A 12,699-nucleotide genomic window follows, 5' to 3' on the forward strand; every position below is an offset into this window, starting at 1 on the left:
TGAACTTAAAGAGGATTTTATGAATTTGACCTCAAAAGCAAGGGAAGTGAAAGCTAAAATAAATGAATGGGACTACATCAAACTAAAAAGCTTCTGCTCAGCAAAAGAAATCGTCAACAAGGTAGAGAGAGAACCATTCGAATGGGAAAATATATTTGCAAGCAACACCTCCGATAAGGGCCTAACATCCAAAATATACAGAGAACTCATACAACTCACTAACAACAACAAAAAAACACAAATGATCCAATCAAGAAATGGGCAGAGGATTGGAACAGACACTTCTCCCCAGAGGACATAGAAATGGCCAACAAATATATGAAAAGATGCTCGACATCACTAGCTATTAAGGAAATGAAAATCAAAACCACCATGAGATACCATCTCACACCTGTTAGAATAGCTATAATCAACAGGACAAATGTTAACAAATGTTGGAGAGGATGTGGAGAAAAAGAAACCCTCATACACTGCTGGTGGGACTGCAAATTGGTACAGCTGCTATAGAAAACAGTATGGAGCTTCCTCAAAAAACTGAGAATTAATCTAACATATGATCCAGTAATCCCTCTACTGGGTATTTACCCCAAAGGCTTGAAAACCCATATCCAAAAAGATATTTGCACACCGATGTTCACAGCAGCATTATTCACAGTGGCCAGGACATGAAAGCAATTGAAATGTCCTACAATAGATAATTGGCTAAAGAAGCTGTAGTACATATATACAATGGAATATTACTCAGCCATAAGAAGAGATGAAATACTACCATTTGCAACATGGATGGACCTCGACATAATCATGCTAAGCAAAATAAGCCAGATAGGAAAAGTTGAAAATCACATGATATCACTTATATGTGGGATATAAACCTGAAAGCAACAAATGAGCAGGACAAACAAACAGAGACTCATGCACATGGACTATATACTAGTGGTTACCAGAGGGTAGGGGGTGGGGAAGGAGAGGGGAGATAGAGGGGGTAAATGGGGTCAATATAGGAGAGGACGGGGAGGGCGAAGTGGGTAAAGAGGATCAAATATATGGTAGCTGAAGGAAACTGGACTTTGGGTGGTAAACACACAATAGAATATTCAGATGTCAAATGATAATGTACACCTGAAAATTATATAATTGTATTAACCAATGTTACTTCAATAAACTTAATTTTTTAAAAGAAAAAGCCTCAGCTATTTCTTCTGTGTAATTAAAGAATGAAGCTTGAACTAGATAATGCTTCATCTGAGCACATTAATAATATAAAAATAGAAGCACACTTAGCTCTTCAATTAATTAATTGGTGTGGAATTTATTAATGGCATGGAAGGTGACTTTGCAGGTAGTGGGAATCTTAATTTTATTTATAAAAATAGGAAAAAAATTTTCTTTCCCAGCTAATCTAAATATCCAAACCAATTTCTCTGTATCAGTAAAACATTCTTAAACATGGCTACAAAAATCTACAAAGGATTTATATGAATACATTGCATTTAAAACATCAACTATCTAATTATCTAATAATCAGTAAACTTGTTAGTGAGTATAAGTGCATGCAGTATGCAGTGACATTATACCATATCGAATACAAATTAGGTTTTTATCCTGTTTTAGACAAAACATGCTATAGTAAAAAAAAAGCAATAAAATAATCTAACATAAATAATAAATAATATAAATGATAATAAAGGAGAAAGTTACTTCAACTAACACATAACAAAATAAACAAAAGCATGTATTTAAAATTATTACTTAATGAGGTTTGTTGACAAGGAAAGCAGATGCTGGGGTATAGTCATTCTTGCTTATGGAAGGAGGTGAGTGAGAATTAGTGAGAATCAGTGAGTGAAATAGCAATTGTCAGATATTTGTCCACACTTAACCTCAGAGAACTGATCAATGTCTTCTCCAGTCCCTGCTGATATTTGGAAGTAGACAGAGAGAACCATTGCAGGGAGATGGACATAAACAAAATGGACATCTGTTTGGGTTTCCTTTCCTTACAATTATACAGTTCTTGCTAATATGAGATATGCTGGCAATTCAATTGTTTTAAAAATGACACATCACTTCTCCCCCTTCATAAGGCAATGGCAATTGTTTTTCCGTACATTTTAAATTTTATTTTAAATGTTTGGTATAAAATATCCAGGCTCCTTTCCCTCCCCTCACACAAACCCTCAATGAGAAGAAGGTTGAACAAATTCCTCTCTTGTAAATTCTTCTCATATGGCTTTTCTAAGCTTTCTTGGGCCACCCACATTCCTAACAGTATCTTCCACTTTCTCAGATCATATTTTAGGTGAGTAATGTGAAGATAGTTACAATACAGAAGGCATTTAAACAATGAGAGCAGATGATATGCAATCCTATTCACAGAATGTCTGCGGTGCCCCTGGGTCTCATGCTACATCCTCATATTCTGACCAAAACTGGGAGAATCAATATTTGTTATAGTAGTTTGTTGACTTCTTGGTGAATTTTAGTTGTTTTGTATTCAGTGTTAGCAAATATTCAATTTTTGAGAATTTGGATAACAAGATGCCAGAATTGGCACAGGGTCCAATAGGAGAAGAAAAACTAAATAGCTCACTCTAAAAAATGAAGGGAATTGTATTAAGGGAAACAAAATCTAACGCTTGCAGGAGTCTGACAAAGGGGAATGAGAGATTTGAGTGGAGAAAGAGTGATGGATTAAAACAGCACGTCGATGGGGAGCCGTAGAGAAAAGGCGGCTAGAGCAGAAACCCTCTGTGCTTTGCCTATATCTCTACCCTGGAGGGAACTGCAAACAAGACCCACACATAGTGTCATTGGCTACCTATGTTTCTGTACCTGATGGGGATCTCAGTCCTCGGGAGTCTACCCAACTAGACTAGAGTGGGTCAGTGTGCTTGAGAATCAATGATTCCAGAGTAAGTCTTCACCAATGAGAACAGAGAATTGGTGGATAGTACCCAGGTCTTTGTCCTTGGTAGGACAACTTGAAGTTGTGTCCCATGTGCTCTCAGAAGGCGGTGCTGACCTTCTGTTAGCTACAGCAATGACCTTCTCAATAATGTTCCATCTTTAGGTTGTCCTCCTTTTCCTATCTTTTTACCCGACTCAGTCACACAGCTTTCCAGGACTACCTCCCAAGGAAATTAGTTACCCACAAATCCTTGTCTTGAGGAAAATCCAAAATAAACATTAAGCAAAAGGAATTCCTAGCAGCAGGAGCAGGGTAGATACCTTCCATGTTAAACAGGTTTCTCTAGCAGTTCAAGCCCCTCAGTGATATCTATGATTCAGTGAAATCCTGCTATACACTGTTGCCTCATTACAGTATGTTCAGGGTCATTAAACAAAAGAAGCCAATATTCCCCATAGAATTCTGTGTACAAAAGAGAGATGGGACAACCAAAGGATCTGGGGCACAAATGAGAGAGATTTCAGAGGAAGCAAAGTTGGAGAAAGGAATAAAGCCCCAGAATGCCCTGAGATATAAAAGTGATTGATATGGGATTTCTCATCAAAAGTGATTGATATAGGATGGTTGCTCAAGCCTTTTTACTTTTGTATTAAGGAAAATGAGGAGTAGATCAAATGGAGAACTTGGTAATACATAGGTGGCTGTCATGTGGGATTCACATTCATCAGTCTTTTAGAGTTGGCTCTCTGGGGATGAAATAAGGGGATCAGACACAAGCATAAATCCTCTTTTTGTAAGGAAAAAGTCAAGAAGTAGCCCTGGCGTGGAAGAGACCAAGTACATGGGGGTTTATAAAAAGGCATAACTCTATTCAAATAAGGAGAGAAAAAACAAGGCCTTGGGGTGTGTTTCCACATAATCTAAATGCTGAGGACCTGAGTGATTTGCATATGAAGAACTGTGCATTAAAGGCAATTCAGCGAAAAGTATTAATGTGAAGCCTAGTCCATATTTGAAGCCCATATACTAAAATAAATGTATTAACTTTATGTTTAGGGACTTCAATTCACAGAGTCCTAATGACCACAAGGACAAAACAATGTTTGATGTAAAATTTTTTAATTGAAAATATGTACACTTTGTGTTCTAAAAAGCAAAAATGTGAGCCACAAGATGATCTACTATTCTACAAAGCACATAATCATCACCAAATTATTTTTTCTAAATATTTACTATGATGAATTTTGGTGCAAGTCATTGGTAGAGATGTTCAACTAAAGTGATCCATATTGAATTGAAGGCAGCAAGGCACCTTTTCTTCCCTCTTTTGGGAAAATTTACAGGGACGACTCCAGAATGGATTTCCTCGCCTTTTCTCTCTGTAGTTCCAAGAGTTCAATCTCCAGCGACAATTTATACACTTCAAGAGCCATTTTCACATCCGCTGCACTTGAGAGACACTGCATGATTTTTCTGCCTGCTAGAACTTGCTCACAGCCTTCAGGGACCACCTAAAAGAGACATAGAGATGGTGGGCATGGCTGAGAAGATTCTCTCCAGGTCATGTGGAGGATGCATCCTGACAATGGCAGGACTACAGAGTCAGGTCCAAGACCAACATCAGGACTGGAGGGTGAGCAGGAAAACACCTTGGGGCCCATGTTCATCTTCCCCAGAGAGATATAGATCTGCTCTGAGACAGCTTCCCAGAGGGTCTATGTGGAGACAAGGATCATTCTCATCAAGAAATCGATCCTGAGTGTAATGTATATATAGTCAGGGAGAGGATGGAGTCAAATACCTCAGGTCTGGGGAACTCTCCACCTCCTGCCAGCAGAATCAGGGTCCCTTCCAGCTATCATTTGAAGCAGGAGACCTCTCCCTATCGAATAAGGTCATATAAAAAAAAAAAAAAAAAAAAAAAAAAACGAAAAAAAAAAAAAAAAAAAAAAAAAAAAAAAAAAAAAAAAAAGAAAGAAAGAAAGAAAGAAAGAGAAAGAGAAAGAGAAAGAGAAAAGAAAAAAGTAAAAAAGAAAAGAAAAGAGAGAGTGAGTGAGAGAGCTTCTTTGAATCAGCAGTCTCCAAAATTTGGCATCACAGACCACTGCTCCAATGAGAATCTAATGCCTGATGATCTGGTGTGGAGCTGAGGAGGTGATGCTAGCGCTGGGAGTGGCTGCAAATATAAATGAAACTTCACTTACTCACCTGCCACTCACCTCCTGCTGTGCTGCCCATTCTAACAGGCCCCAGATCGATACTTATTCGGACCCAGGGTTCGGAGACTCCTGCTTTGAATGACTCAGAAATGAATCCGGACAAGTAAGACATCACCCTTGATGGCTGGGACAGTGCTATGGGTGACACCATTTTTAAGGCTGGATAGCACAGAAAACTTTTTTGAATTGTGTCACTTACCCACTCACACTTGGGCACCGCTGGGTACCAGGTTCTATTCTCTGAGCAGGTAATATTTTCGAGACCTTCCACACCATAGCCAGAGTCACACTGGATGGTGACATTTTCAGATTCAATATACGAATCCTTATCCACAGACAGCTTTCCGTGTTTAATCTCTGGTTTCAGACACAGAGCTACAATGAAAGCACAGTTATAAGCAATATGCAGGTCTAAGAAAAAAGACATAATAACCCACCAGTTAGGATTTTCAAAATGAACTACATCCAGGTACTTCCTTTGTTCTATCTTTCTTCTATGTTGATAGCAATAATATTAATTAATATTTTAATTGAGCAATGGCTCATATCAGACTTTAAGGCTAAGCATTTTATATCATTATCTCATTTAAGTCTTACCCTGCTCAATGAAGTGGGCACTGTTAGTATTCCCATTTTATCTTGAAGGAAATGAGATATAAAGAGGTTAAGATACTTGTGCAAGGATATAACATCTTTACATAACAGGACAGGATATAAAAAGGGCACTTTACCCCAGATTCTCAGCTATCAAAGCTTCTGTCTTTTGTATCCTGAGATCTACCAGACACTAGTTATGACATTTCCCTCTTGCCTATTATCCTGCTGTGTACAATGGAGACAATGATGGCAAAAAATTCCTTGAGCTGTTGATGGTGAAGGGATATTAAGCCTGTGTATGTGTAAAGGTCAGGCCCGATCTTGACTCCTCCTGACTCTACAACATATTGGTAAACTAGGAGTGCCCTACCACATGCCTCCATCATAGGCTGGTGGTGCCCTGCACAAAGCTTTCATGGAAATACCCATCACTTCCTGATATTTGGAATTAGCCCATGCAAGCCTACATGCATGCTAGAGCAAGTTCCATGAAAACTTTGCTACAAGCCACAGCTACACTCAGAGAAAATGCACCACCTGTAGATTAGTTCCAGAAATACACGAAAAAGCGAGAATAGAGGCTGCTTCAAGGAGGCTGGATTTTGCAACTGGGAGAGAGAAGTAGGGGAGATTAATGTTTCTGCATGCCCTTTGTCCTTTTTGCTTTCAATACCACCTGAATACAATAATTATTTAAAGTAAATCAAATCAAATGTTTTCGTGCTGCCTCTGGCTGGAAAGAAACACTGTTCCACCCACTTAGCCAGAGCTGAAAAGGAAGCTAGAGTTACCTTCACAGCGAGGCACTTCAGGTGACCAGCGTGACATACTGCAGGAGAGTGTATCCTGCCCAATCAGAGTGTATCCTTCATCACATTCATATTTAACCCTCTTGCCGTGGTGGTAAGTAGTGGTAAGTGGTTTATAACGTCCGTGGGAGATGACAGGAGGATAATTGCAAACTTGGGAGTAAAACATAAAGGGAGAGAGTGTGAGCTTGCAGAATGAAAAAGTAACACATCCCAGAATCTGTGTGGTTTTTAAGAGGGCTTTGTCTTGTCCTGCCATCTTCTTGCCCATGGAATCATTTAGTTCAAACCAAGCACCTGTGCTGCCCTCCTGTAAGCTTCAAGCTGAAGAATCATCATGACCCCCTGTTGGATCGCATGGTGGTCATTTCCATTATCCTCAAAACTTTTACTGGAATAGGCAAAATTGGTCATTGGAACCACTCCTATATTGACTGTTTAAACTATTGTCATAGGTTCCCACTACAAAGACCCTATATTGGGTCTTTGGCCTATGGAGTAAGAGCTATCATATTTAAGAAGGCTAAGTAGAAGTCGTTGGTTTGACCCAGACCCCTTACTCTTAAAGCAAAATATATATATTTTAAAAATACATCATCCAATAAGGGGGGGGGAAGGGAAATATTAGTGCCACTCTTAAAGAACTAAAGATGCAAAATTGGTCATCCCCATCATCTCTCCACTTATTTCACCAGTTTAACTACTAAAAATTTTGAATTCTGGACAATTCCAGTAACCATTAAAAACTCAATGTTTTAGCTTCTATTGATCTACAGTACCAGATGTGGTATCTTTGCTGAGCAGATTAATGTGTCTTCAGGTAAATGAGGTCACTGATTTAGCAAAGGCCTTTTTTCTCTTTTTATCGGGAAAGTGGTCAGAAAAAGTATGCATACACATGGAAGGGTCAAGATCATATATTTGTCATTTTAGCATTGGAATATAAAAATTCACCTGCCCCTCTTATAATAAAGTGTGAGATTATCATGAGCATCTGGATATCCACAGAATATTACATTGATCCAGTACATCAGTAGAATCATGTTAATTCTACTAAATAAGCAAGAAGATGTTAGAATGATATGAGATAATAGAAAAAATATATATCGATCCCTGCTTTCAGTTCCTGGCTCAGATGTCCTAAAACTCCTATAATTTAAGTGCTCTAAGTGATAAGAGCACTAGCAGAATCTGTTATTCCAATGAGGTGACTCTGGGTGGGCTCCTGGATGGGGACTGGTCACCAGAAAGACCAAGCCATGATTAGAAGCTTGAAATTTTCAGTCCTACCCCCCATCCTCCAGAGAGGGGTTAGAAACAGAATTAATAATTGATCATGTCTACATGAAGAAGTTCCATATAATCCCAATGATAGGGGCTTTGAAGAGCTTCCAAGTGAGTGGACACATCCACCCACTGAGAAAATGAAGTATCCTAACACCATGAGCACAGAAACTCTATTCTTAGGACCCTCTCAAACCTCACCCTATGTATCTCTTCATCTGGCTGTTCATCAGTATTCTTTATCATTTCTCTAATAAACTGATAAACATGAATAAGAATTTCCTTGAGCTCTTGAGCCACTCTAGCAAATTAATCAAAGCCAAGGAGGGGATTATAGAAACCTCCTATTTGTAGCCAAGTTAGACAGAAGTTGGGGGTAACTTGGGGACCTACTACTTGTGATTGGCATCTGAAGTGGGGTGGGAGCAATCTTGTGAGAGTGAGCCCTTAATCTGTGGGATCTGACACTACCTCCAGGTAGATAGTTTCATAATTGAGTTAAATAGTAGGACACCCAATTGGTGTCATGAGAATTGGGTGGTGTGAGGAAAACCACCTACACATTTGGTGACCAGAACTGTTGTCAGTGTCCTGCGTGGGTCGTAAAGGATGCCCAGGAGAAACACAGGATGAGAAGGCAAAAATGGGTTTTCGTCCAAGTCACACGATGATGCTCCAGATTATAGAAGGTAACAATTCAGGGATTTGCCACACCAGTAAAATTGTTAGAGGTCCTGGGTCAGGGCATGCTAAGCTATTCCATCTAAAGGAAGATCAGACTATAGTAAATTCCACATTCCACAATAAAGAAGGAATCATGATGCATAGCAGCCCTCTTCAGATTCTAAAAGCAGCATATTCCATATTCGGGAATACTATTCCAAACCATAAGCTAGCTGACACAAAAGACTCATGTTTCAGTGGGGCCCATGTTAGGAAAGGGCTCTGCAGCAGGTCCAGTTGGCAATGAAATCATCCCTGTTGCTTAGCCCTGGAACCCCGGAGAGCCTAGTGTACTGAGGTGGATATAGTAGGAAAAGATGCAAATGTCAATAGAACAATCACATCATAGACCCTTGAAATACTGAAGCAAGGCCATGCGCTGCAGCAGAGAATTATGTAGTTTTTGAAATATAATTCCTGGCATGTTACTTGATCTTGATAGAGACAGCTCCTGAACTTGGGTCATCAAGTGACCGTGAGGCCGGAATCACTCATCATGAATTGGGTCTGTCAGACCAGTCAGGTTGTAAGGTCAGGCAGGCAGCAATCCATTTTAAGATGGAAGTCGTGCATCAAAGATTGAGCATGAGCAAGACCAAATAGCCCAAGCAAGCTGCACAAACAAGGAGCCTATATATCTTGCTTGTGCTTATCCACTGTTGCGCTAGTAGCTCTCCCTTAATTCACACTTATGGCTATATGAGGTATCCATTACAACTAACTGACAGAAGAGAGGAAAGCCTGACCCTGATTCACAGGTGAATACTTTTGGTATGTGTGTGCAAGCTAACATAGATGGAAGCTGCATTAGAGCCCAATCACGGGTGGTCTCAAAAGTCAGTAGTAAGGGGACATCTTTCTGATAGGCATTGCTTTGGGTGGTACATCTGGGCAGTCTATGTTTTGAAAAAAGTGGCCTAAAGATAGATTAAATGACAGTCTGGAATAAGTGGCTTGTCTGTCACAGCCCTTAAGGACAAAGATAGGAAGATTAGGCACAGGAATATATGAAGTAGAAGCAGGTGACTTGGACGTATGGAAGTGGCCAGGAAGTGTGAAGTTTTTGTTTTGCATGTTATCACTAACAAACCACCTCAGTTGAAGAGGCATTAAAGAACCAAGTAGAAAATATTGTCTCAGCCATTTGAGGTCAGCCATCCTCTGTCATTGGCCTCACCAGGCTGTCACAAAAGGAAAAGGAGCAAAGTGGCCACGGTGGCATGGATGAAGGACAAGCGTCAGCCCAACAGCATGAACTCCTACTTACCAAGGCTGACTAGATATTACTGTCACTGAATCCCCAACCTGCTAGCAACATTGCTAGGTCCCTGGTATTACATAATCCCTTGAGGCAACCAGAAAGCCACTTGGTAGCAAGATGACTATATTGGACATGCTTCCACCTGGAAGGGACAACTATTTATCCTGACAGAAATAGACAACCATGCCTTTTCTGCTTGCAGAACTTGAGTCAGCACTGACATCTTAAAGATTTTAGAGTCTTTAAACATGCACCTATTAGACCCACTCACAGCAAAGAGCTGTGGTATCATAGTTGGCCATGAAGTGCAGTACTTGCATTACAGACTGTGTCACCTGCAGACCTGTTAGAATGTTGAAATGGCCTGTAAAGCCTCAGCCGAAGTGCCAGTTGAGAGAACACTTCACAGTGGTGGGACTTTACAATATTCCTTTATACCTTTCAAGGCACAGTATTCACTTTAAATCAAAGATCAGCCTTTATATGGTGGTGGGTCCTCAATAAAATAAAATAAAATGCAGGGGTCCAGAAACCAAAAGATGGAAGCATGAGTAGCCCCACTTACTTTCATTCTAAGTGACCCACTAAGGGAAATTGTGCTTCTAATCCCAAACTCTGGGATCTGTAGATAGAAAAGTCTTGATGGGCAAAGTGGAATCACTTTTACCAGGGGAGATAAGAAGATTCCCATTCATTGATTTCTGATCTGCAACTGATGCCTAGCCACTTTGGAGCTCCTTGGACTACTTCTTGAATACAAGGGAAAAAAAAGAAATTGCTATCCTGGCAGTAGTAATTGTTTTTGTTCATAGGGTTATGGAAAAACAATGTGTTTAGCACTTAAGTGCTCTTGGAAAGGGAGAGGTAGGCATTTCAAACTGAGGAACAGTCTGAAGAAGGGCTTAGAGGCAGCAGAAGAACGGAAGCAAGTTGGAGAGAGAAAAAAAGCAAGTTCAGAAAAGCAAGTCCAAACAGATGGAGTGAGTCTTGTTCTGCAGTTTAAGGCGTGTGGATCAGTAAGAAGGGAAAAAAAGAGAATAAATATCAAGAAACAAAACACAATAATTCAAAAGTCTAGCTTATTTCATAGGAGTGGCCTATTTTCATTGATTCAGAAAAGAAAAGGAAACCAGGAAGGTCAAGAGAATGGGATCAACCAGCAAAATGAGAGAGAAGAGGAGGAGGGAGGAGAGAGAAAGAGAAATTTGGACTAGAGGCAGTGCTTTTAAACAAATTTATCCACTCCAAGAACTATGCAGAGTATACAAATTCTTTTACCTAATTCTAAATCTTCCCTTAATAACCTCCATTACTTTGATATGAAGAAACTTCTAAAATAACATAATTCTATAAGCTCTTACTATTACCACATGTTGGTGTTTCAGGAATCCACATGCCATCTTCTCCGCATGTAGCTTCATAGGTACGTCCATCATAACATGAATATGAAATCCTATCTCTGTAGAAATAGTCACAGCTATCAGCAAAATCACATTTGCTCCCGGAAGTGATTCTGCCATTCTTCAGGACTGGTTTTAAGCAACGTATCTCTAAATAATAAAAAGAGAGGCTAATGGTTAGTAAAATCACCATGAAGAGACTCCTATGGCTAATAATCTCATTTTTACCCTGGAAGAGCTCACATGGAAGAGATTGGCTAAAGAGACAAGGGTACATGAGACGTGCTGGGCCCTCTCTCCCTGTCCCTGTGTGCTAACGTCATCCAACCCAGTCATTTCCCTCTAACTAAATAATTTCATTAGGAGCCTCCTAAATGAGAAGTCAGATTAAACTTGTATGAAAATGTAACTTTTCAAAATTGTTTAAGAGCAATAACAAATAACATCCATCTCCTTATAGTTTCATTAAGGTTACAACATTATTAAGAGCTTTCAAATAACTTATACTTCCCCAGTCATAGGAGCAAAAATGTTCTCAAAAGCTTATATTCACTTGGCAGTGAATGCACAAAAAAATTTAACTTATTGCTTTAGACAGGGTTTTTCCTTTTTCGATGCCAAATTAAGAGAAATAGCCATTCAGATTATTTAATATTTAATGCAATAATAGCTGGTATAAGGATATAATTTTTATTCATTAGAGAAATACTTTCAGATAGAACTTAATATTTTTTATGCAAGAGAAAATATTATAAGGGAGTAAAATGCTCATTCTCCATATCAGGAGTTTGATAGGCACTACAAAGTGGTCATGCAGCTATACTCAAATTCTCTCAGTACTCATTTGCTTGTAAATTATAATAAAAATACCCAATATTCATAAGTTTTCTAAATTGTAACAGTATTTATGTAATGCTATAAATAGTACAAAACACTTTTAAATATGTAATTTATGAATCCAAATTCATATTTAATTAGATGTTTGATAAATTGAATAAATATTACTTCTCTTCTGCTTTTTAAATGGTTAAAAATATCCTTTATTAAATTAAATCAATAAGATTGTAGTGGAGAAAACAAATTAATTTAAAGATAGGTTTTTAAATATGTATAAAATTCATTTATATAAAAAATTAGTGTCTTATCTACATGTCATTGTTTTTCATTTGTTAAAAGGATCCTCAAAGGCCTATGTAAATCGATAGTCCATTATTTAAGTGGTGGCAATAATTTTTGTTAAATAAATATTAATTCAGTCACATTGTGAAAACCTTTCCTTCAATTCCCCCAAAATGAGTCTGAAAAACTGCAATAAACTTTAAATCCTGATATAAAATGAACAATATTTCAGTAGATTGATATAAACTACCATTTTTATTATTTATTGTTTTGCATTTCAAATGTTTTCCAAATTCCAATCTGTAGAATAAAGTGTCATGTATTATGAGCCTCAGTGGCTTCACTTCTACAATGGCAAGGGTCTAGAGAAGCATTGAAG

General features: G+C 38.6%; 1 protein-coding gene across 4 annotated transcripts in view; it reads right to left on the reverse strand.

The window, feature by feature from the left end:
* Positions 1 to 4,008: 4,008 nt before the first annotated feature.
* The window catches only part of C4BPA (complement component 4 binding protein alpha), a 35,529-nt gene continuing 26,838 nt past the window's right edge, over positions 4,009 to 12,699 (reverse strand). For 3 of the 4 annotated variants that reach the window (XM_039881701.1, XM_039881699.1, XM_039881702.1), the window contains 4 exons: positions 11,163 to 11,351; positions 6,516 to 6,686; positions 5,327 to 5,502; positions 4,009 to 4,419 (listed from right to left, as the gene is read on the reverse strand). In XM_039881701.1, coding sequence (XP_039737635.1) covers positions 4,246 to 4,419; positions 5,327 to 5,502; positions 6,516 to 6,686; positions 11,163 to 11,351 — 710 coding nt within the window. In that variant the 3' untranslated portion in view covers positions 4,009 to 4,245. The remainder of the gene's footprint in view (positions 4,420 to 5,326; positions 5,503 to 6,515; positions 6,687 to 11,162; positions 11,352 to 12,699) is intronic. The other variant, XM_039881703.1, reaches the window with a different exon arrangement.

This window comes from Pteropus medius, unplaced genomic scaffold, assembly GCF_902729225.1.
Source record: "Pteropus medius unplaced genomic scaffold, Ma_sr-lr_union100, whole genome shotgun sequence".
Classification (NCBI taxonomy): Eukaryota; Metazoa; Chordata; class Mammalia; order Chiroptera; family Pteropodidae; genus Pteropus; species Pteropus medius.